Source organism: Pongo abelii, chromosome 7 (assembly GCF_028885655.2).
Source record: "Pongo abelii isolate AG06213 chromosome 7, NHGRI_mPonAbe1-v2.0_pri, whole genome shotgun sequence".
Taxonomy (NCBI): Eukaryota; Metazoa; Chordata; class Mammalia; order Primates; family Hominidae; genus Pongo; species Pongo abelii.
In genome coordinates, this window is record NC_071992.2 from 67,311,210 (window position 1) to 67,337,105 (window position 25,896).

The following is a 25,896-nucleotide window of genomic DNA, read 5'->3' on the forward strand; positions in this document are numbered from 1 at the left end:
TTCAAGTTTAAAATTTAACAATGGATTCAATTCTATACACTTTAAAAGGAATATTTCCTAGATATCAATGGTAATTAACAGCATATACATGAAGTATGCTACAGAAAATCCAAGCTTATAAAAACTTTTATCCTTTACAAAAGTAATTAAATTAATGAACACTTACTAAATAATTTCCCAAAGGATTCCCTTTTTGATTTTTCTGCTTCATATAATCTCTTTCCATCTTTGACTAAAGCACCAGCCCACTAGAAGAGGAAAGCTTATGTTAAACATAAACATACACCAATTCGTTAAAGTTCAGATACAGTTAAAATAGAACTCAACTTGCATACCTCCCTGTAGTGTTTTATGAACATTTTTCTTCTTACAACCTCAACAACAGCTAAGCAGTACATCTGAGGAACTGTACTAAGAGCTTCAACAATTTTGACTCTTTCTAACAGCTCTATTACGAGGCGGAGCAAAGCTTGTAACTTCTCTCCATCTTGATCGGCATGAAGCATTACAAAGCAACACCATCTAGAAAATAAAATCCATTATTTTCAACATTCACAAAACTGATACTAACTTAGTTACTTACTTAGTAAGTTTACTAACTTACTTAGTTAAGCCAAAGAAATCAAGATATATAAGCTCTACAAAAATAGTCTAATTCCAAAGTTCATCAATAAGGTATTTCAATAAAATGGTAGGGAAAAATCACTCCATCATTTGGGAGAAATAAATATAAATACCAATTCTAAACATCTTAAAACAGATATAAATGAATCACTTACTTCAGTCTGACATGTAGGTTATTTGCTAGTTCTTGTTTGGCAGTGGTACATTTCTGCTTAATATCTAACAGTTTTCTATGATTTTGCAACATAATCATCAACTGATTTGCGTGACTCAGGCATAAATCAGGTAATACGGATGCATCCTTTAAGTTTTCAGCTCTCTTCTGATTAGCTAAAAATCCCTTTGAGAAAAAAAATGTTTCAAAGGACATTAATTTTGTTTCATGAAAGGTATGGACATTCAGTTAAGTGGAAAATCTTTATGTTAAACACAACCCGTTTTGTGCCTTCTAACAATATTTTTAAATCCTCTATTTTTCTTGAATGTAGTAGACGCATAAATGACACAAGACCTAGAATTTTTAAGAATCCTATGCTCATCTTTAATTTTTCAAACTAGAAGAAAATAAAGGCTGGAAAGATAAAGCCACTTAGCCAAGGACATACTTAATAGTCGATGAGAACCAGAAGCTATGTGTCTAGAATCCTATAACACTATCAGTCAGTCACAGCACAAACTAAACAAGGTCACTGAAAAACAATGAGGGATTTAATCCAGCAAACATTACACAATAGTATATTAGACACTTTTCCAAACATAAAAATAATAAAATGTCCTTAAAATATTTATTGAAAAGTCACTGCCCTCTCCAGTTATCTCTGGACTATAGTTTGTTCCACTGATCTGTGCTCCCATCGCTAGGACAATGACTGAATTGTGTGATTTTGCACATAGTTTATGCTTTATTATTTGGTAGAAAAACATTTTTTCTGTTTTTCTTAGCTGTCCTTACTCATTTGCTTTTGTAGGTGAACGGCGTATCTGTCAAGTAGGGATTGTTTAAGTTACTAATTAATTTAGATAGATCTGCCATAATCTTCCTTCATTTATCTCTCAAGTATATTTATATTATACTTACGTATTATTATACGTAATATTATACGTATTATACGTCTAATATAATAATACATAATATATACGTATTATTATACGTATATAATACGCATATATTATACGTATATTATAATACGTATATTATACATGGTCCAAAGATAACTTAACAAGGTTATTACTACATACTTTATTGCTACCACAAAGTTTTTTCCTGTGCTATATACTAAGCGGCTTATGTGTAATAATGTTGTAGGTTTTGTACATCCATCTGATTGCTGTATTGATACTGTAAATAAATCATTATCCTTCTAGGAACTTAACTTTATGACCAGCTAAAGGTCAAGTGTGTCTTCCAATTTTCTGATAGTTCTCTGTTTCATGTTTTCCTAAATATCACGACATTTAGATTTGAATGATGTATACTGAAGTCAAACTGGTTCGATATCTGAAAGGAAGACAATTTTCATAGTAACTGTATGCCTTTTTTTTCCCTTTCAATATACTCTTTGGTTAACTGCAACTATAATTTTTCTATAATGTAATCTATTAAAAAACAATTTGCTACTTTTATCTCCTTTCGCAAAGTCTGGTTTTCAATTACTTCTTATTGAATCCATGAAAAATATAGAATCAATCCCAAATCTAAATTCTACACCATTAGTAAAGGATTTCCTGACACCAAAAGCATGTAAGTACTGTATTGCTAAAAGAAGGAAAAAATAGTTTTTCGATAAATTGAATTTCATATTTTCCAACCATACTCAATATAATTCAGACTAAATAGAAAAAATCCTCATAAATCATCTAGTACTAATTTATTACTAATATTTTTACATGCAAATAAGGTTTGACAGCTACATGAGCTACATGATAGCACTATAGTACTCACAATCCTGTTCCAGATGCATTCATCCAAATTTGGTTCAGGAAGAAAACTCCCTGATATTTCCTAATTTTGCTGATAACCCTCAAGGATACGAATGGCTAGAGAATGAATATTCAGTGCTCCAGTGTTACACAGCTTCATAGGTCTGGTGAGTGAGGTTTTTTTTGCCAAAACCATGTAGAAGGGTCTACAACAATCCTCATAAATGTTGTGGTTTTAAGAAATTACCCCTTCAAAGGCATTTGAAATGGTCTCTCTCTTACGAGATGTTCAGCCAATAAATAATAAATCCCTTTCCACAATTTCTTTTCCCTTTTAATTGGGAGTGGTTTTAAGTTTTAATTGCTATGTAGCTAGAATGTATTATACTACGTTGTAAATGTGTTAGCAAGATGTAAAATCAACTCCTAAAACTGGATAATCTGAATTTATCTACTTTTCACCACATTCTAAAGGAAGTACTGACAAACTATCTGCAACAGGGAAATACCATTAGCAGCAACAAAAGTAACTGATGAGACATCTGTAAATAAAAATTCCAGACCAGCCAGAGACTAGATAGAATTGTAACATTTCTCAAATTCAAAAAAAACACAAATCCAAATTCTCATTTTATTAAGTATTGATGTGTTCCTACTATGTATGTATCAGGAATGTGTGGTAAGGCCTTGTAGATAGAGCAATGGAAGATAGACTAGTGTCCTGCCTCCTTGGAGCTTATATTCTGGGAAGAGACTGTATTAAAAAGCATGTAATTAATAATTACAACTGTGGTACAGGATAAGTACAGCATACTAAGAGAAAATGAACCTGATGATGTGACCAAGACTTCAAGATCAGAAAAGTTTGGCTGAGGAAGTGATGCTTCTGCTAAAACCCTGACTCTGTACATCCCTTGGCAGCCAAATACATGACAACATAGGTGTGAAAAGTTAGTTGTCTCACTCACCATATACCTCCTAGCTTCAACTGGGTATCCCTTTTCTCTCATGAGCTCACTGAAAATAATCTTATTAAACTGAATCCTCTCACATTCAGATTCACTCAGGCACACTCAATTGAAAACTGTCTACCTTGGGGTCTACATTTCTGTCTTACAATTTTGCTCCCAATATACAACCAGAAAATGTAGATGACTTCTTATGAATACTTAGGAGTACCGAAAATATCCATTGGAGAACTTAAATAATTAAATATTTAATTGCCTCGAAATGTTTAAAACAACTATACCACTCAGGTATCAAAGAAAGTAAAGATATTTTCTAAAAGTAACAATATTACCTATAGTATTCATTTGGTGTTCTTTATATTCCATGAGCTACCATAGTTTAAAACAATAGCAAAATACTACAAATAAATTAGGGGGAATGAAGATGTTGAAACAGGATGCTCTATGAGCATAAGACAACAAAAACTAATTTTGTAATTTCTATAGGAACAGCATAAGAAATTTTCACTGAATTTTACTTCAGTTTGGATTCAGGGAAGTTAAATGGTCAGATTTAGAAAGCAAACAAGAAAAGCTCAAATCGCAAATAATGCATTCTTCCATTTTGAGAAAACAGTATTATCACCCCAACCATACTCCCAGAAAAAGACTTTTCCTTGTATGACAAAACTCCCTTTGCTGAAACCAAGTAGACTTGAGGGCAACATCAGCAATAAATATCTTTTAATATTACTAACAAATATGAAACCATCCAATGTACCTGCCTGATTGACTGTTCAAGTGATATAAAGCAGGAGGACTAATAGCAATATTTTAAAATACTGAGAGATTAAGGGGAGCAAAGAAAAAGTAGAGAGAGAAAAATCGAGTGTCTAAGGTAAGAGAATTGAAAGCCCTGGTTTATTCAATCTGAGAAACAGTTATAAAGAAATCTAGACGATTTTATAGAATGACAGGTTCATAAAATTTAATATGAATAAATATAGGAATGAATTTGACTACATCAAAATTTAAAGCTTCTGTTTTTCGATCCATATAAATTATCCAGAGACAATATCTGTATGATCTATAATAGACAAAGAACTATCTAGACAATATATGATAAATTCTAACAAAAACATGAAAAAGAAAATGTGGTGAATGACAATTCAGAGTAAATACATGGCAAACACTGATAACAGAGAAATTACTCTTCTTACTTACTGAAGTGTTGACTGATTTTGCTTCTATGGCAGGCATTAGAACATTATTAATTAATATTTAAAATGAACAACACACCTTAATCCAACAATCCCATTATTGGAGATTGTGCCTAAAGAAATACTAGAACATGCATGTAAAAATGGGTGTACTGAGATACTCAATGAATATTTCTAATATGGAAAAACTGAAACAAACTAATCACCAAAAGAAGTATGGTTAAATAAATTTTGTTTGATTCATTCTATGGAAGTTAAAAAACAACTACACTGCAGAAGAAGCAAAAGATCAGGAATGCAGAGTTCTGTCTCTAGTAATGGTAGCCTGTAATGTCAACAAGCTCCCTGTGGCTCTAGGAAGGCAGTGAAGAAGCCAGGCATAGTGAAAGGGCTAGGATCCAGGAGAAGAACGAAACTGAGAGAGAGAAATTAGGTGACTAGGAATGCTTTGCTCTGAAGAATTCTGCTGATTCTTGAAGAGGAGTCCAAAATTAAAAATAAGTAGTCAGCAGTCCTGACTTCCCTGAAGAGCTAGAAAATTAAAAGTTGAAGACCAGAGCAAGCCAAGGGAAGGTACAATGGAACAGAGTTTGTTTGCGTTCAGATCCTTAAAACCTATATCCTATGATTAAGGGTAAACTAAAAGTAGAATGGCCATCCCAAGAACTAGAATACCAATGTCCAATCATCCAAATCTCTGAAACTGAACTAAAGTAATTTACGATGGTAACTGCCCAAAGTACATACCAAAAGCAAACATAAATTCTCTGCAGAAGAAAACGTTATCCTAGGCCTCATAATATTTCTTTGATTTTTCTTATTAAAAAAAAAATCAGGTACATGAAAAGGCAAGACCATAAGAGTGAGAATTATAAGAAACACCACCAAATATATGGCTGGGCGCCATGGCTCACACCTGTAATCCCAGCACTTTTGGAGGCCGAGGCAGGCCTGAGGTCAGGAATTTGAGACCAGCTTGACCAACATGGAAAAACCCTGTCTCCACTAAAAATACAAAATTAACCAGGCGTGGTGGTGCATGCCTGTAATCCCAGCTATTTTGGAGACTGAGGCAAGAGAATTGCTTGCACCCAGGAGGCAGACGTTGCAGTGAGACAAGATAGCGCCACTGCACTCCAGTCTGGGCTACAAGAGCGAAACTTCGTCTCAAAAAAAAAAAAAAGAAAAAAAGAAAGAAACACCACCAAATATAAACAGACACACAGGAACAGGCAATACAATGAACAGATAAAGACTTTTAAACTGCTAGCTGCTTAATGTGATCAAAGAGATGATGAACGGCTAAGACTAAATATTTGGGTAGAGAATATGAAACTATAGACAAAAGAACCAAACTGAAATTGTAGAGCTGAAAAATGAACAAAAATAAGAAATGAGCAAATGGTTAGCTACAGTTAGCCACTAAAAAAGAGAAAAAGTTAAAATGTAGGTTAAAGGTAAATATCTAGAATGAAGCACAGATAGATAAAAAGACAGAAAATACAGGAAACAAGTGTAAATGAAACGGATATGGTGAAAGGTCTAACACGTCTAACTGGAATCACTGAAAGAGAAGGAAAAGCAAGTGAGAGAAAAGCAAGATCTGAAGAGAAACTGACTCAGATTTTTCCCAAATGGTGTAAGTCATTAAGCCACAGATTCAAGATGCACTACAAGCCCAAAGTAGGATAAATACAAAGAATGCCACATCTTGGCACCTCATACTAAAATTGCTAAAAACCAAACAGAAGGCAAAGAAAAGACCAAAAGTAAAATGCTAACGACTTAGAATTTTAAATGAACTAGGTAAAAATATCCTCCAGAAATCAAGGTGATTTAAAGAGATTTTCAAACAACAAAATTGAACTTATCACTAAAAGGAAATACTAAAGGACATTCTAATTTATATCAGCCTTAACTATAACATCAAGGAAGAATGTTTTGCCTTTAAAAAAAGGAAAAGTTAATATGGGGGATGTAATTATTTATATGTTCCAAGGAAAGAACACAATTAGAGGAAAAATACTGGCAAGGAAAATTAAACTAGAAAAACAGCTGTCAGAATCTGATTATGACATTCAACTACTCAGCTATGGGTGGTTTTGCCACAATGCTAGCCATGGTGGGTGAAGGACAGGCAATCATGAATTTAAGAGAGGCACTGGTTTGCTTAGAAACGTCCACATTTACCCCTCTTACTTAGCCATTCCATCACCTTCCTTTGGTTTAAAATCCACTTTTTCAACAGTTCTAGGATTATGGCATCAATCAGATCTAAAACCTAGGTATTACTGTTAGAAGTATTAGTAAATTCTTCAAGATTTCGTATTCTCCTTCTATTCTTAAAAAATTTCATTTCTTATCCTTTGTCCTATGGGGGGTAGTAGGAAGCACTGAAATTTTCAGCACAATAACTGACATGATCATATGCTTTCAACATATCAAAAAATGTTGATTTTTGCCCCCCGCTTCAAGTAGCAGTTTCATGGTTTATCTATAGGAAACTCAATCATTAAGAACATGCCTTTCTGCTTTATTACAAGGAAACAATATTAATACATTAAAAATATTCAAGGATAAAGTGAAAATACGGTGCACACCAAATTGATATTGCACATAAAACATGTGTACAGAAAAACTACAAATTCCTTTTCCTGAGAAAAGTCTAAAATAGGTACCTGAGCAAGCTCTTTCTGTTCATTCACCAGTCGGCCACAGCTAGCAATCATCTGGTCCAGGGCGTAGAGCCGATCTTCAAGCCCTTTAATGGCTTTCATATTCTGATTATCAAGTTTGGCAATAGTTTGACGGCATTCTGCTATAAATGGTCGAATAATCCTTGGATCAAGCTAAATGACAAGGAAACACATAAATGTATTTCATGCTATTCTGACATACAGCTTAAGAGAGAAAATAAGTGATAAAAGATATAAAAAAGCAAAAGCATGGGAACTCTAAGTTATACTTTCATAAGAAAGTTAAGTACAGGATAAATATTATCCTTGACAACACTGAATTTACACTAGAATACATAATTAGGAATGCAGTTTCAGGAATCACACATTTCAGTCAGTGCTACAATTTAATCACTTGTCAGTATCTCTCAGAAAAAGGTATTTTCAATGTCAGCATAATATCATTAATTCTCTTATCAATGCAACTTCTCTTTAAAACATATAAACTTCTTCAGCAAACTCATCTCCCTCCTGGAGACAGAAGATAAAACTTATTCTCTATCTCTATCTCCTCAACGAATCTGCTTGCTCAATTATGCTTTCTCACTCTTCCATCTCTCCTGTTCCCTGGCTTTAATTCTACACATTTGCTGAAATTCATGGAACCTATAAAATTTTCCAATAATGCTCCTAGTCCCTTAAAAAAATATTTTACCTGGCAGCCTTTCTGTCTGCGTTTTCCATAAAAACTGCTCAGCCAAAAACTACCAATGACCTTGCTTCACTTGAGGCTCTTCAACAGTTAGCATGGCAGATAACCTTTTCCCAACCTTACAGGCTCTGGGAAGTTACTTCCACTGGTTCCTTCATAGCATCCTTTTCTGGCTCCTTTTGCTCTGTCTAATCTTTCTAAAATAGATGATTCAGAAGGATTTTGTCCTTAGCCCATTTTTACTGTTCTCAATATGATTTCAGCATTAAGTATAACTTTTCTGGAGATAACTCCCAAGTCTACTTCAATCACTGATCAGTCTCACAGATTCTCAAACTGTGTTTCTGACTGTTTACTAATATCTACATTTGGGTAGCAACCATGAAACCTTCTATTATTGACTTACTATGCTTGTTCCTAATAAAACCCCCAAATGACTTTCTTCTGCCCACAGATAATATCCAATAAATGTAGAATATAATAAAGGCTTCATTGATCTGATATCAGAAAAAATCTTTCAAGCCTCTCATCTTTTCAAGCTGAAATGTCTATCATTTCAAGATAAACCGTGTTTTTCTATCTCTGATCTTTGTTCACAATTCTTCTATTAACTGTTCAAGTAAACCTCTCCCTCTAAAGATCCTAATCAAACACTACCTCCTTCATGCTGCCTTCTCTACAGTTGAAAAAAACTGATTAATGCATAGAGTCTTGTACACAGAGAACATACAAAAGCAATTAAAACTAAACTATTTTATTGTTATTATCAAGAATCCAGTGTAGTTAAATAAGAGGGTGCATGTCTAACACCACCGAAAAAATTAACAAAGCCATTATTTCAGAATAGGCACCACTAGTTTTGCACAATGTTGTCTCAACTGCAACTTGTACATTTGTGAACATTTTCTCACTTTCCTCAATTTTGTGGTAACTGAGTCCAATGTGTATATATTTCTACACCAGAGTACTATGCACATCAAAGCCTGGTTACAAATTATTAGAATGATAAAGATGAAAACTGGTTCAAATGTTCAACCTGGGCAAAATTACAATTATACATAAACTTAACATAGCAACAACTTAAACCAAAAACAAGGGCTCCTGAATACGATATATCTGAATTTAATAATTCATTGCAAGTATAACTGCACTGACAAACATAGGATTTTATGATCACTAAATAGTTTACACAACTTCCTAAAAAAAATTTATTTTTGAGCCAGGTTCTGGCTCTGTTGCCCAAGATGGAGTGCAGTGGCATGATCACAGCTCACTACAGGCTCAAGCGATCCTATGGCCTCAGCATCCCTAACTGCTGGGACTACAGGCATGTGCCACCACAATCAGCTAATTTTTTGTAGACATGGGTATCGCCCTGTTACCTAGGCTGGTCTCAAACTCCTGGGCTCAGGCAATGGACTGCCACCTTGGCCTCCCAAAGTGCTAGGATTATAGGCATGAGTCACCGTGCCCAGCTGACTTCCTAAAATCTCACTGCACTTAATATTTTATTCCATTTGTCCACAGATAATAAAAATCTTTGAAGAAATGTTTTAAATTACATATATTTAAACCACAGCATCTCATTAGTGATTATTTAGCCAATTTTCAATAATTAACAGTCAGTGATACATTAATTTTTACTCTTGAGCTCTTTGGCATCTACAAAGGCTAACATTATTTTTAACTGAGAAAAAAAACTATAAAACAAAGTTTCTTACACTCTCTATTCTTAAGCCTCCGACCTTTAAACCCACTCCCCTGCATAGATTCCTTAAGATCACAAGTTGTCTGAAAGAAATGCTAAATCTCAATAAATTATGCTGGCATTAACCTGGACAGTTTAGAAATGTGCTAAATGCAGACGCTTCCAATTATTAATTATTAGAAACACAAATCAGTGTGCCTTTTGTAGTATAATCTGAAACAGAACACTCAAGAGTCATCTTAAGGCCGGGTGCAGTGGCTCACACCTGTAATCCCAGCACTTTGGGAGACAGAGCCAGGTGAATCACCTGAGGTCAGGAGTTCAAAGCCAGCCTGGCCAACATGGCCAAACCCTATCTCTACTAAAAAATACAAAAATTTGGCAGGTGTGGTGGCGGGTGCCTGTAGTCCCAGCTACCCGGGAGGTGAAGGTTGCAGTGAGCCGAGATCGTGCCACTGCACTCCAGCCTGGGTGACAGAGTGAGACTCCAACTCAAAAAAAAAACAAAAAAAAAGTCTTTTTAGCAAGAATACACTAAAATCTAAAAATGTTGAGTCTACAAAAATGCAGCAACAATTCTAAATTATTTCTGATAGATAAAATGGGGGGAAAAAACAATAATTTACAAAACTAGCATCTCTTAATCCACAAAAATATAAAACTAGGAATCCCATGTTAAGTGACTTATGGATGACAGAGATAGTAAATGTCAATGCCCAGATTTGAGCCCCTGCTATTCCAATTCCAAATCCTAATGTCCAAAATACCTATGTCTCGACTAATTTCCCGAGAAAGACATTTTAATTCGCCAGTTGAAAGTACATGTTACAAATACTGTTACAATTGGAATTAATCCACTAAAACGATAGATTTAAACTGAATTTCCTTTTACGGAAAAAAAATCTTGGCATGTTTTTACTACTTCATTGGAAAACAGTGCTACTGCGATCAGATATCAGGTGGGTTAGTTGTTTTGGACAACTGTTTAATAAAACGAGAGTAAAAAACTATCTCCAATCAGAGAGAAATCTCATACTCAGTTCATCTTCAGAAATGCCACTAGTGTTATCAAGAAAAAGTACAGTACTCCTGAGAGGAGAAAAATACTGATCTAATAAAAACATCATGGCAAAGTGTCATTCATTACACAATACATCACATTTACAGATCATATACTTTGTAAAATATAAATAAAATTTTCCAAATTGGATTTTAACTGCTTTAGAATAATATATATTTTTTGATTTCAAACATTTATTTTAAATTCTGGCATACACATGCAGCATGTGCTGGTTTGTTACATAAATGTGTAAATGTATGCCATGGTGGTTTGCTGCACAGATCATCCCAGCACCTAGGTATTAAGCCCAGCATCCAATAGCTACTCCTCCTGATAGAGTAAGTAAAAAAAAAAACTAATGGGCATATGCAAGTAGTGAGTACTATATTATAGGCACTATTTTAAAGTCACATTAGCTAATTTTATAACAAACAAGAATAACCAAATAAATGTTTGTATTTTGCTTTTTTAATATAATGGTCATGTAAAATATCACAAAGACTTCAGATGTTGTAGCTATGCTCTATTCAAGGTAGCATTAACCTCTAAAAAGAAAAAAGTGATTGCTTAGTAATAACACTATAGCTACCTTCTATTTTCTGAAAGTATAAACATTTCTGACATTTATTCATTCATTCATTATTTAGAGATAGAGTCTCACTATGTTGCCCAAGCTGGTCTTGAACTTCTTACCTCACGTGATCCTCTCGCCTCAGCCTCCCAAGTCACTGGGATTACTGGTACAGGCCACTGTGCCTGGCTGACTTTTCATTGAGTCAGAGAATCACTGTTCCTTTCCTTTAGTCATACAAAGTGAAAAAAATCTTAAGACTCTGTGAAATTTCACACTAAACATGGAAATACAAAGCCAATTTCAGGTTCTCTTCATATATATATAACTCTGTTTTGACATCTGGCACAGCTTAATTACAGAAAAAATGATAGGCCAGGTGCAGTGGCTCATGCCTGTAATCCCAGCACTTTGGAAGGCTGAGGCAAGAGAACTGCTTGAGCCCAGGAGTCTGAGACCAGGCTAAGCAACAGAGAAAGAAGACCCCGTCTGTGCAAACAATGAAAAAATTAGCTGGACATGGTGGTGTGTGCCTGTGGTCCCAGCTACCAGGGAGGCTGAGGTGGGAGGGTTGCCTGAGCCTGGGAGGTGGAGAAGCAATGAGCTATAATCATGCCACTGTACTCCAGCCTGGGTGACAGAGTGAGACCCTATCTCAAAATACAAAACAAAACAAAATACCTCAATTATTCTGATCACAATCATGTAAGCAATTATCTACAATCATAAATGGAATTTTCAGCCACTACAATGTCAATAGTTTAAGCAGGAACACTAATTTTCATTCATTTTTGGCAGTGATCAATCTTTGCATAACATATTACATACTTCTCTGGCAAACATGTCTTAATTGAAAGAAATGCTTAGCCTACAGAACGTCTTCAAGAAACTGGACACTGAAAGAATGACAAAACCTAGATTTTTAGTTTTCCATTTTACTATATCCTATAACTTTAAGAGCAATGTATGTATTCTTTTTTAGGCATCCCAGACAATGTGCTATCCTGCTCTAAATAGTGAATCAAAGATGAACTCTTTTTCGACTGCATGCTCCTTGAAAAGTTCAACTATTTTAAAAAATTATCTTTTGACAACAGCAGCCTTCACAACATTACTTAATATTTCTGTAACAATGAAACATGCCCCATCAACTTCCTTCCTGGTGTCAAAGATTTTGCATCAGTTTACAGATCAGATATGAAGTGGTATTTATTCCTCAGGTTTAAAAGGTTTTCAGGTGTGCTGGAGAAGACCTTAATCCAAAATACAAGCTCATTATAAAGATAAAACACAGTGTCTATGTTTCAAGATCTCAGGCAGATGCAGCACTTAAAATTTCTTCTTTAAAAGTCAGAAAGAAGTTGCCTCTAAGGAAATAGTGACTGGAAAGAGTCACAAGGGGACTTTCTGGGCAATACAATTTTCATTATCTTAATTTGTGTGGTGGTTATTCCTTGCATGAACCACTCAAGACCTATGTAGTTTACTGTACGTAAATTATTCTTATTGCACTAGAAATTTTTCCTACTAATCTCAAATAATCTTCACAAATTTACAATCAATTCATAAATAAAATTATGAATTAAATTGATTCAACCTATGTTAAAAGTTTCACTCCAAGGCTCATTTATTTCTACTAAAAGGTAATATCCCTTCTCTCAGTACATAAAATATTTAGGATAAATAATATAAAGTAGTAAAATGACAAAACAAACATCAAATTAACGTTACTTACCCTGCTCATAGAATCAAAGCACTTCCTGACCAAAGATTCCACATCATTAGGTCTATCTTGAACATTTATCCAGTCTAACAAAGAAACATTAAAAAAGGGCAGATCACCATCTTTAGTGTCTATCGTAGTTTCATCTTGCTGATGAACAGTACTTTGACAAGATTCCCTAATTTCTTTGCCACTTTCAGCATCTGTGGTATCTGGGGACACATGTTCCACTGACTTGGGAAATGAGGTTAACAAAGATTCGTTAGTTGTTCTAGGCATATCAGGAGAGAGCACCAGTTCAGTGGATCTTTTCATCTCAGCTTTTTCTGAGCCTTCATGTTCAGGTAAAGAATCCAGTCTTCCCAAACATTCTCTGTAACTATGTCTGGTTAGGCACTCCAACAGGGGAATCTTGGCCATTACTGAAACTGCAGTTCCTAAACTTAAAATACAAAAGATCTGTCAGTAAAACTATGAGACTGCTCTAATTAGTAATTAGCATGTTTGAATGAAATTACATATTATTATATACACAAATCTCACCACCTCTCCATAACATTATACATACATAAACTAGTCTACCAGCTAGCTATTCACTAAAAGTCTAGTTTAGCAGAGAGAAGATATCGTTAACACATTAAAACATCACTCTAGGGCTGGGCATGGTGGCTCACACCTGTAATGCCAGCACTTTGGGAGGTGGAGGCCAGCAAATCATTTGAGGTCAGGAGTTCGAGACCAGCCTGGCCAACATGGCAAAACCCATTTCTACTAAACGTACAAAAATTAGCCGGGTATGGTGGCAGGCACCTGTAATCCCAGCTACTCAGGAGGCTGAGGCACAACAATCACTTGAACCTGGGAGGCGGAGGCTGCAGTGAGCTGAGATGGTGCCGCTGCACTCCAGCCACCTGGGCGACAGAGCAAGGCTCCGTCTCAAAAAAAAAAACAAAACAAAAACAACAACAACAACAACAACAAAAAACACTCTAAAGTAAAGCTAGCTATACTAATCAAGTGAACACTAGGCTTTTATAAAACCTTAAAGATGTAACAAATTTAAATTTACAAAAAGATTCACCATAGCAGTATCTTAGAATATAACCTTATGGCCTTAAGTAAATCAAATATATTTGATATATTCAAAGCACAGGATAAAAATAACAATCCCAATGAAGATAACTCTTGTACTCATAACACCCTGAAAACAGGTTTATGTTGTCAAAAGCATGGGGAAAACATGAAATCTTGGTGATTTAATTTCTATAAAATCATATGCAATATGATGTAGGTCCCTACTTTAAACTGATATAGCTAACAGAACCCTTAGAAAGTTACTTGAAAAGGTTCTCATTTAAACTTTAAAAAGATCTTTCTAGTCTTAATGAATCCTTCTCTTTCCTCTCAAGATTTTTCCATTTTTAAGACCAAAATCTAATATTCATACCACAAAACAGAGAAATCTGAATTTAAAAGGTTACCTAAATTTAAAAAAATGAAAGAAAAAGAAAAGACAAAGATCAAAACCAGAACATGCTACTTGCCTCTAATTCAAGGTCAAGATAATTAAAAGAAAAAAAAAATCTACAGATCCAAAACAAAAAACCTGAACACAAAATGTTAAAAGCATATGCACACACACACAACAAGGGATAGTTTCATGCTGAATTACCATTATATTTTCAGGTTAACTATAGCCCTTTTAAAAAAAGAATCAATGTGTATTAAATATACTTCTATGCAAAGAACTAAAACTTGCCATCTTAATGAGCATTGAAAACACATGGGCTGGCCGGGTGCAGTGGCTCACGCCTGTAATCCTTGCACTTTGGAAGGCCAAGGCGGGTGGATAATGAGGTCAGGAGATCGAGACTATCCTGCCTAACACGGTGAAACCCCATCTCTACTAAAAATACAAAAAAAAAAAAAAAAATTAGCCGAGCGTGGTGGTGGGCACCTGCAGTCCCAGCTACTCGGGAGGCTGAGGCAGGAGAATGGAGTAAACCTGGGAGGCAGAGGTTGCAGTGAGCTGAGATCACACCACTGTACTCCAGCCTGGGCAACAGAGCGAGACTCTGTCTCAGAAAAAAAAAAAAAAAGAAAAGAAAACAGACAACACAAGGGCTTTTTTTCCACCTCATCAAACCTGTATCAGGATGGCAATATTTACAAAGAACTTAAAATTTTCCTCCATTGTCCAGTGTTTGATAATGTGCCTATTTCTGTTAGATGTTATTTTTCACATCTTGCCTTTTGTTTAGTGGACAAGACATAAGCAAAGATTCTTGGTTTTATAAATGATTTCAAAAGTATTTGGGGCCTTATTACAAGTAAAACAACTCAAGAGAAAGAAGTGTGGGAGACTCATACATGTAAAGAGAATTATCATTTTTTAAATTAAAAACTATAGCCTACAAAGCACTATCAGAAAAGGCTCAAAGAATAAACCTCAGTTACAATAAATATACGGCCTATAAGAAACAAATTTGCAGTAATTAAACCTACTGATAAATTTCAAAGGCATTTTAAACAAATATTATCCATTTTAATGGCAAACATACTGAGTAAGTTTTAACTTGATGTCTTCTATGGACTGCAGATAATTTGAATAAATACTTTCAAACTTGAAAAGTAGCTTTTGGTATGAATTTGAACAGTCCTCCAGGTTGGCCATGATTGCAGCCCAGCCTTGGTGTTGAAGATGTTCATCATGTACAAGACCTTCACAAAAAGAACAAAGTTTCTTGGCAACTTCATACATTTCCTATATTGAAAAAGAATACAAAAGAAAGTAAAAGAAGGCAATGGTTTGCAGAAGTTTGCATACGTTTACACACATGTACGTGTGAATGCACTGTAGAGCACATTTAACAAAATATTTCAAAGGACTGTTTTAGTTTATCTCTGTTCACTTCTGTAAAAGACAGCCTAAACATAAGTGAGATGTTTAACATAAGAGAGGTGTTATAACCTATAACATAAGTGAGGTGTTTCCAAGCAGGTATCCTAAGAGATAGTCAAAAGAAGAATCCATAAGATGCTACCTCTGAAAAACAAAGGAGTAGGGCTTTCAATTATTTGACTAATGATCAACATCTGCCATCTCAAATGTCACTGTCCTCTGGTATTATCTCAAGACATACAGGTTAAAAACAATTTTTGGTGAAGGCAAAGCTAAAATACATCATCTACTTCTAGATTAGTGTAACTATAACACATTTAGTAACCCTAAATGAGATTCTAGAAAATATTTATTTAAGCAGTGAAAATACCTTCAGAAAATAGACATCTGACATTCAGTTCCAAACAATGAAGTACAAAAATATTTATTAAGGATAAATTACAAGGCAGCAATGTAGATTGCTTTATATATGGAGATATATAAAGAAGTCCACTGTTACAAAATATTTTAGTTGGCAAGGAAATAAGACAGATCATTCTACCTTTGTTAACTGGTATGAGACACATATAAAAGTCACAAAAGAGACAGGAAATGAGAAGTCAAAGCTAACTGAAGGCATTTAACTTAAGTATCAAGGTGTGAAAAGAATATGAACAAAGATAGGGAAAGAAGTACTTCAAAAGGGTGGAACATGATGAAGTGGCAAAGACAGGAAATATAAAGCGCTACTGGTTAAGAACAAATGGTCTGCAGGAAAAAGCAAGAGGGCGATGATCAAAGTCCCAGAAAATACTAAGGTAAAGAAGGAGGAATTGGACTTTACTCAGAAAAGACCTCCTCAAGAACTCTTTAACATGAAGAACATAATCAAATAGAAACTTTAAGAAGACTGATAATACAGAAAATGTTATAATGTGGAACAGGAAGGCACCTGAAAGAATGGATGTAAAATGATTATTTTTAAATTGTCCAGACAAACTGTAAAAAAGCTACTGTAAGTTATCTAGTTACCAAAGTAAATAAGAAGTAAGATGGTCTTTATGGGGTAGGAATGTCAGTAAAATGATTATGTGCCATGTCAATTAATCAATCATGCTGCCACTAAAATAGAGTGGGGAAAAAAACTCTGGAATTATGAGGTAACAGAAATAAAATGTTTTCAGATTTTTTTAAACAGATCAAAGAGAGGTGACACCCTTGAAATGACAAGTAAAAGAGCTGTTGGGTACATTAAAGCAAGAAGTTCTTGCAATGCATATAGAAAATGGAGGAAGATTCTTAAACACACAAAAGATGGAGGATATAAAATATTCAAATGTTTCAATTTTTTGAATTGTTAAAATTTATAAATATAAAATAAGTTGAACTGTAGCACTGTTTACTAGGAAAATAAACTTATATTTCAAAAATGGGAGTACCCTGCAACAATGAAAAAGGAATATATATGTATAGTATGGGCTGGGTGCAGTGGCTCTCACCTGTAATCCTAGTACTTTGGGAGGCTGAGGCGGGCGGATCACCTGGGGTCAGGAGTTTAAGGCCAGCCTGGCCAACATGGTGAAACCTATCTCTACCAAATATACAAAAATTAGCTAGGTGTGGTGGCACATACCTGCAATGCCAGCTACTGGGGAAGCTGAGGCAGGAGAATCACTTGAACCCAGGAGGCAGAGGTTACAGTGAGCCAAGATCGCACAACTGAATTCCAGCCTGGGTGACAAGAGCGAAACTCCATCTCAAAAACAAAAAAAAAGTATAGTATGCTTTCATTTATTTGGGGAGGCTAAGGTCAGTTAGAAACGATAGAGGTATGAGATAGAAATGCATTTTGTGAGTATATCAAAGTCTAGGAAAATGCAAAACAAACGTTCCACCATCATTAAGATGGAGTGGGGGATGCAACGAAAAAGGAAGTATTTTCTCTATATATTTTGCTGATAAGCACGCCAGAATTATGACCATTCTGTTTTAGAAGATAATATTGTTAATGAACAAATTTAGGTGAAAAGAAATATCTTTACAGGTAAAATATGAAAGTTTACTTTCTGGAAGTACAATGATATGAATGTAAAGAGCACTGGCCTTGGAGAAAAGAGGTTCTTCTTCTCCCTGGCTATCTGGCCTTGAAGAAATTACTTATCTTCACCTGTTCTTAATTCCATATGTATATAAGAAAGGGCTAATATTTTCAGTTGTAAGATAATGAAGTAAAGATGTCTTTGCCTGCTTCTCCTTCCAACCAACCAAATACAAAAGGGAAACAAGACACCATCTTGATGAAACCAGGAAACAACTACCACCCCCACACATACAATATATGCAGCAAACCTGCGAAGAACATGAAAACTGATCAACTTGGGTCAAATAAAAAAGGCACCCACTGTGAAAGAATACCAAATCTCGGGAACCCAAAATCACTAAGCCAACGGAAAAGTCAAGCCAGGAGCTATGTCAGGCAAACCTGCCTCCAATTTTATTCCTAAATAAGATAGCTACAAAGATGAGAAAGCTACATACCTCCCTCACAATTTTGCCACAAGGAAATTTCTTGTGGGCTTCAAGATCTTTAACCTAAAACAGTTCTGCTGAATTTCACCTTGGCAATGTAAACTGACAGCATATCTTCACATATGCGGGACAGAAAGTCACACCTCTGCTGACCTGAAACAAAGGCCTATCTGCTTCCTCTGTCTTACTGTTTATTGTTTATGTAAAAATGCAGATGCACTGAGCCAGACTAAATTATGTATTGAGTGAAAGGCTGATCAAGGACTCCAAAGACCCCGCTTTGAGTTATCCTGCCCTTCTGAACCAAACCAATGTACTTCTTACACACATTCACGTCTCATGTCTCCCTAAAACGTGTAAAAGCAAGCTGTACCCTGACCACCTTGGGCACATGTCATCAGGACCCCCTGAAGCTATGTCTTGGGTGTGTCCTTAACCTTGACAAAATAAATTTCTAAATTGATTGTGACCTGTCTCAGGATAATTTAGGTTCACACCACTATTGCAGACATTTAGCAAAACTTGGGAGAACCGAATCCTCCTTGTGGGAAGCTTGGGTAGACAGCAAGAACCTCTTGGGGCTCTATCTGAAATTAGAGATTAGCAGAAGAAATAATACCTATTTATATTACATACTTGCAAAAAGCCAAAGGAAAAACTGTGAGAAAAAGCCCTAGAACTGCTAAATTTTGTCTAAGGAGAAGGACAAAATAAGTCATCTCCGTCCCTCTCTTACACATACAGATTCTGCTTCTAACTGGGGATCCCCTCTGACCCAGGGCAGCTTCCTGCTCACCAGGAAGTGCTATCTTATACCCTTCCCTACACTGTCTTGTAGAGGAATAATTCTACTCATTCAAACACAAGCAAAAATTTTAACATATGAAATCTACACTAAATTACCCTAAGAAAAAAAAAAGAATTAAAAGTAAAAAAAAACTAAATGCAGAAAAACTTTCTCCAAGAGCAAATGGAAATTATAACCAAATTCTTTTCCTAAGAACTTGGTCTAATTTTGCTTTATAAAAAAGAACTCAACACAGAGATTTAGCTGAGGAAGTAAGTTAAAAAGAAATATATTACTGATTGAAGGCTACACTGGAAGAAGACACTGCTGAAAACAGAGAAGTCTAAATCAAGCTTTAACAACCAAGACAAGTGAAATTAATAGAATTACCATGTAAATGATAGCTTATATATGGAAGAAAAAAGACAGTGTGCACTGAGTCCATTTCAAGATGAAATCTGAAAGAACTATGAACATTTCGGTACAGAAGAGATTGCAGAAGTAGAAGAGAAGACAGATTTAACACTGTCAAAGTATTCTGATTTCTCTACACTATAGTCAAAAGAATGTACTAGGACATTCACAGCAGGTTTAGTCACAATAGTTGAACGCTGGAAACAATCTCAATATCCACTAGTAGCAGAACAGATTTAAAAAAAACTGTGGCATATTTGTACAATAGAATACAATGCAGCAATGAATACAAACCACCGATACATGCAACAGCATGAATCATTCTCAGGAACATCGTGTTGCATAAAAGAGGCTAGACACAAAAGAACAGAAACTACATTCTTCCATTTATTTACATTCAAAAAGAGACCAAGTAATCTTGGTTTAGAAGTCAAGATACTAGTTAGCATTAATGAACAGGGAGGATGAAAACTGATGGGGAGAAAGTCCTAAGTAGGGCTTCTGGGTTGAAACTATTTGTTTTTGTGGGAGGTGTGTGTGTGTGTGTGTGTGTGTGTGTGTGTGTGTGTGTGTGTGTGTGTGTGTGTGTGTGTGTGTGTGTGTGTGTGTGTGTTTTGAGGTGTGTGTGTGTGTTTTGAGGGGTGTGTGTGTGTGTGTGTTTTGAGGTGTGTGTGTGTGTGTGTGTTTTGAGGTGTGTGTGTGTGTGTGTGCGTGTGTTTTGAGGTGTGTGTGTGTGTGTGTGTGTGTGTTTTGAGGTGTGTGTGTGTGTGTGTGTGTGTGTGTTTTTTGAGATGAAGTCTCACTCTGTCACCCAGGCTGGAGTGCAGTGGCGCGATCTTGGCTCACCGCAACCTCTGCCTCCTGGGTTCAAGCAATTCTCCTACCTCAGCCTCCCGAGCAGCTGGGACTACAGGCACATGCCACCAAGCCCGGCTAATTTTTGCATTTATTTTTTTAAGTAGAGACAGGGTTTCACCATATTGGTCAGGCTGGTCTCAAACTCCTGACCTCATGATCCGCCCGCCTTGGCCTCCCAAAGTGCTGGGATTACAGGCATAAGCCACCGCACCTGGCTGAAACTATTTTTATCAATGTGTTCATTGTGAAAATTCACTAAGAATGGATGTACAATTACGGTTTGTGCATTTTTCAGTATGTATATATCTCAATAAACAAAAATATATTCTTAAATTTACCAATAAGGTAAATGAGTAGAAGGTCACACCACAGGTAAATGAAGTAATCAGATATAAACTCAGAAAATCTGACTTTAGAGACCACATCCCAGACCATGAAGAAATACCACCTCTAATTCCTCACATAATGAATTGATTAGACCTATGTTACTGTTTTGGTTATAGCAGCTTTAGAATTTGTTTTATAAATCTGAAGAGGGCAGGCATGGTGGCTCAATGTATTTTATAAATCTGAAAAGAGGCCAGGTATGCTGGCTCATGCCTATAATCCCAACACTTAGGGAGGCCAAGACAGGAGGATCATTTGAGCCCAGGAGTTTGAGACCAACCTCGGCATCATAGTGAGATCCTGTCTCTATATAATAAGTCAATAAAATACCTAATGTAAATGACAAGTTGACGTTGGGGAACCACTGCCTAGATTTCAGAAGATGTATGGAAACGCCTAGATGCCCAGGCAAGTTTGCTGCAGGGGCAGGGCCCTCATGGAGAACCTGTTAGGGCAGTATAGAAGGAAAATGTGGGGTCGAAGCCCCCACACAGAGTCCCTACTGGGGGCACTGCCTAGTGGAGCTCTGAGAAGAGGGTCACAGTCCTCCAGACCCCAGAATGGAAGACCCACCAACAGCTTGCACTGTGCACCTGGAAAAGCCACAGACACAACGCCAGCCTGTGAAAGCAGCCGGAAGGGAGGCTGCACCCTGTAAAGCCACAGGGACAGAGCTGCCCTAAGTCCATGGGAACCCACCTCTTGTATTAGTGAGACCTGGATGTGAGACCTGGAGTCAAAGGAGATCATTTTGGAGCCTCAAAACTTGGCTGCCATGCTGGTTTTCGAACTTGCATGGGACCTGTAACCTCTTTGTTTTGGCCAATTTCACCTTTCGCCTCCTGCCATAATTCCGAGGCCTCTCCAGCCATGAGGAACTGTAAGTCCAATTAAACCTCTTTTTCGTCCCATGCTCGGGTATATCTTTATCAGCAGCATGAAAACAGACTGATATGGAATGCTTGGTATTTGAACCTCAGATTACTATTTATGCATTTAAAAAATATTTTAAATATGATGCATTAAAAGAGAAATAATGCCAGCTTATATTTAATTCCTGATATACGTATTTCTGACATTTTATCTTTTCTTTTTACTTTCTTGTTTTCATTCTTTCGTGGAATATAGTTTTAATTGCTCTTTCTAATCACTTGAAAATTATATATCCTAGTTGTCCTTTAACTTATTTTCATAATTAATACTTCCTGTATCAAAATGTAGTATGTATACTTTTCAACCAAATCAAAAAAACAACTCTAAAAGATTCTGTTATGTAAATTCAGTTTACAGAAGTATATTTTTTAAAATTTTGTCCTCTCAAAGCACTTTTGGACTCTTAATGTTTATTAAATATGTTTCACACAGATGAGGTTATTTCCTTTTAATGTTGCATCCTATGTGAAAAATGGGGGTATTTGTACAAATGTATATACTGCTTAAAACAAATCTCTAAGTTTTACTAATTAAAGCTAATGTTCAGTAATGTTATTTATTTTTACAAAAGGTAAATACTATTATTTCATTGGTTCTAACACATTTTTTCCATGATTAAAAGAAAAATACAGCTTACTACTGATAGCTTAATGTCAATGATATTACTAGAAGGTAAATAGTAAATTAAAAAGGAAAATCAAATGACTGGGAAACAATCCGTGGGAACTTCAAGTAGCAGTGTTAAGAGCTATATATTAGAAAGAAAGCTGATTCTCCTCCAGGAACTAACCATAAATATGGAAAAAATAAATACATTTTTAGAGCTATTTAAGTTCTCTTTGTTAACATCTACTCTAACGTAGGTCCTTTATTAATTAATGTTCAAAAGTAACTATTTACATATCATTATCTAGGAAAGAAGGTGACCAAATCATGTTAAGACAGCTTTTCCACTCTAAAATACTGTCATTATCAAAGTAGAATAACTAGCAATGTATAACCCAGAAATTTTAAAACTAGATATATTAACCAGAAAATATTTTTAGAATTTGTCAAACTTTTTGCATACTTCCTATGCAATTTAGACTACTGTGCTATTTAGATCCGAATGCTTTTAGAAGCAACCAGTTAGTTAAAATAATTGTTTATATCTTACCAATGCAAGCTGTGTCCTTGAAGCAACAGTATGAAAAACTGCAGGCATCATAAGAGATTCTTCAACTTTTATTTCCATGTCATTTTCTGTCGAAAAGGTAGTTTTAGGAATAGCAGGTGGACGATCACATAAGATCATTTCTTTGTTAAAAAGAAAAATTGGATTTGTATCCTATATTTTTTAAAAAAGGAGAAATAACCAAAATAAAATGTTATAAATACTGAGCGTGCACATTGCCTTCAATATATGAAGCAAATAAACCTTACTTTTGAACAATGAGTTCCCAATGTGATGTAAAGGTGGTGCATTCTTGTGTGAAAGGACTCTTGAATACCTACCGTCCCAGCACTGTAGGTACACACTCTTCGATCTGCAGCCATGCATTCTCCTCCATTGACCACCAGCACCTGGTGTTGAATAGCAATCTTGTATTTGCTTTGAATGGCATGCTTAAGGTCTGCCACACTTCAAAAAATGAAATAAAATAAATCAGTTGTTTATATTTGCCCAATGACTTTATTTTCCAAGTAGTACTATGTAAAAACACCTTAGAGGTTAATGAATTTCACTCTAAAACTTTCCCCAAAAACAGTAATAAAAAATATAAGCTTCCTATTTAATGAACTGGATTCCATAACAACTGGCTGATCTTAGGTAAATAATTCACCCACGTTTCATATCTAGAAGTGAGTCTATGAAATGGAGGCAGTAGACACATTTATTTTTTGAGTTATCTATATAACATAGCAAAAGAATATGCTCAAACTGGTTATCAAGTCTATCAAAATCCTCAGGCTACATAATTTTTGTTAAAATCTCCACACGTTTTAGAAACTACATGTGAAGATTCCTTCCTATCCCTATCTTCCAAAAAATCATTCATGTAAGGGTAAAATCAAGTTTAATGAAAACTAATTCTGAAAAAAAAAATCCATAATTCAATTTTTACAATAAAGATTATTATTTCACACATTATTTATAATAATTCCAGTATCAGTTTTATTCTGCATTGCCATAAAGTCTTTGCTATTATGGCCACTATAAAAATATAAACAGCGTTGGAAATGATATTTACTACTTCTATTTCCTTCCTGTCCTGTTAAGCCAGAGAATTATTAGATACCTGAGTCCCACTAAATTTGGATGAAAATATTAAATTTATTTTCTCTCCTTAACAAACAAAATAAACCTATTGACATTTATTCATAAACTGAATAAAAACAAATGACCAAAAACCACGGAAGTGATATACATTGTTTTATGAAGCTTCCAATAATTCCCTTAACAATGGCCTGCAAAACATAGAATAGCAATTGACCATAGGTACTTACAACAATGGAAATCAGTTTGTTTTGTGTGGGTAGATCTGTTTACTGATCTGTTACTGTTTACATGAATATAATATTCATGCCAACAGGACAAAGCATAATTTAAAGAATGTAACTAGTATTTTAGAGAAAGATAACAATTATATATAAAATATGTTGGGATAAAAGATTTAAGACTTGCCATTATGTGACTTTTTTTTTCTTTTTTGAGACAGAGTCCTGCTCAGTCGCCAGGCTGGAGTGCAGTGGTGTGATCTTGACTCACTGCAACCTCTGCCCCCCGGGGTTCAAGTGATTCTCCTGCCTCAGCCTCCCGATTAGCTGGGACTACAGGCGCGCGCCACCACACCCAGCTAATTTTTGTATTTTTAGTAGGAACGGGGTTTCACCATGTTGGCCAGGATGGTCTCGATCTCCTGACCTCATGATCTGCCCGCCTCGGCCTCCCAAAGTGCTGGGATTACAGGCGTGAGGTACCGCACCCGGCCGCCATTATGCTACTTTTTAAACAGTAGAATAATATTTCTTTAACTTTCTGCATGCAGACAGAATGCGAAAAAAAATAAATGAAATACAACTCACGTTTGCACTGTAAGTTCAGTGTCAAATGTTAGAGTAGTTCCAGTGTTAACCAGAAATACATATAACTTCATGATGATTTATCTGAATTCTGTGAGCTTATACCTCACCCTCTGATACGGTTACTAGAAGAAACAAGAAAAGTGATCAATTTTACAAATGCAACTACAATCACAAATACTACCATCATTATGACACAGTACAGTATTACTATATAAATCACAAAAATATCAAAATGGGCTTTGATGTCTAGGATGGCTAACTGGATAGTTCAGTAAACTCAATGCTTAAAAAAATTAAAATAAATAGTAATGAGTTTAGTGAAAAGAAAAGCATAACTGTTCTGCCATAGGAAAAAAAGTTTGATTTTTCAAGAAGTAAAAGGCCAGTAGCTAGAGTAAAGGTTGCTACGTGCATATTTCACTCAGTGTTTTACATTAAGAATAAAACAGTTGGTCAAACATCTTATCCCTGAGAGTTTTCCCCGCACTTCTTCCTCAACATAATAAAAAATAGATTAGTATTAAGGTTAAACTTACTAATAGCAAATTAAGAGTAGCCATTACTTGCAAATTAGGGGAAATGAATCCCAATTCCTTCCATCAGCTGCCTGTTGATCTGTTTCACCTCTACGCTGAGCTAGAAATCCTCCATAATAGTTCCATCACTTCCATCAGCTGCCTGTTGATCTGCGTTTCACCTCTACACTGAGCTAGAAATCCTCCTTAATAGTTCCATCACTTTGTGTAACAGTAGCAAGTGTACAGGTCTGGAAATCAGAATATTTAAAACAACTCTGCGATTAACATGCCCAAGGAAAAAACCTCATCTAGAAAATAAAGCTTCTTCATCTATAAAATGAGGATAACATACACAACAAGGCA

At 35.5% G+C, this 25,896-nt stretch overlaps 1 protein-coding gene across 10 annotated transcripts in view; it reads right to left on the reverse strand.

Moving 5' to 3' along the window:
* Nucleotides 1-25,896, reverse strand: part of RB1CC1 (RB1 inducible coiled-coil 1) — a 91,950-nt gene that overhangs the window by 37,861 nt on the left and 28,193 nt on the right. For 5 of the 10 annotated variants that reach the window (XM_054561609.2, XM_054561608.2, XM_054561611.2 and 2 more), the window contains 10 exons: nt 25,552-25,781; nt 25,016-25,137; nt 23,444-23,570; nt 23,106-23,276; nt 15,722-15,924; nt 13,173-13,602; nt 7,390-7,560; nt 780-964; nt 336-522; nt 167-248 (listed from right to left, as the gene is read on the reverse strand). In XM_054561609.2, the coding sequence (XP_054417584.2) occupies nt 167-248; nt 336-522; nt 780-964; nt 7,390-7,560; nt 13,173-13,602; nt 15,722-15,924; nt 23,106-23,276; nt 23,444-23,570; nt 25,016-25,086 (1,627 nt within the window). In that variant the 5' untranslated portion in view covers nt 25,087-25,137; nt 25,552-25,781. The remainder of the gene's footprint in view (nt 1-166; nt 249-335; nt 523-779; nt 965-7,389; nt 7,561-13,172; nt 13,603-15,721; nt 15,925-23,105; nt 23,277-23,443; nt 23,571-25,015; nt 25,138-25,551; nt 25,782-25,896) is intronic. The other 5 variants (XM_024251073.3, XM_063726652.1, XM_009243800.4 and 2 more) reach the window with 1 other exon arrangement.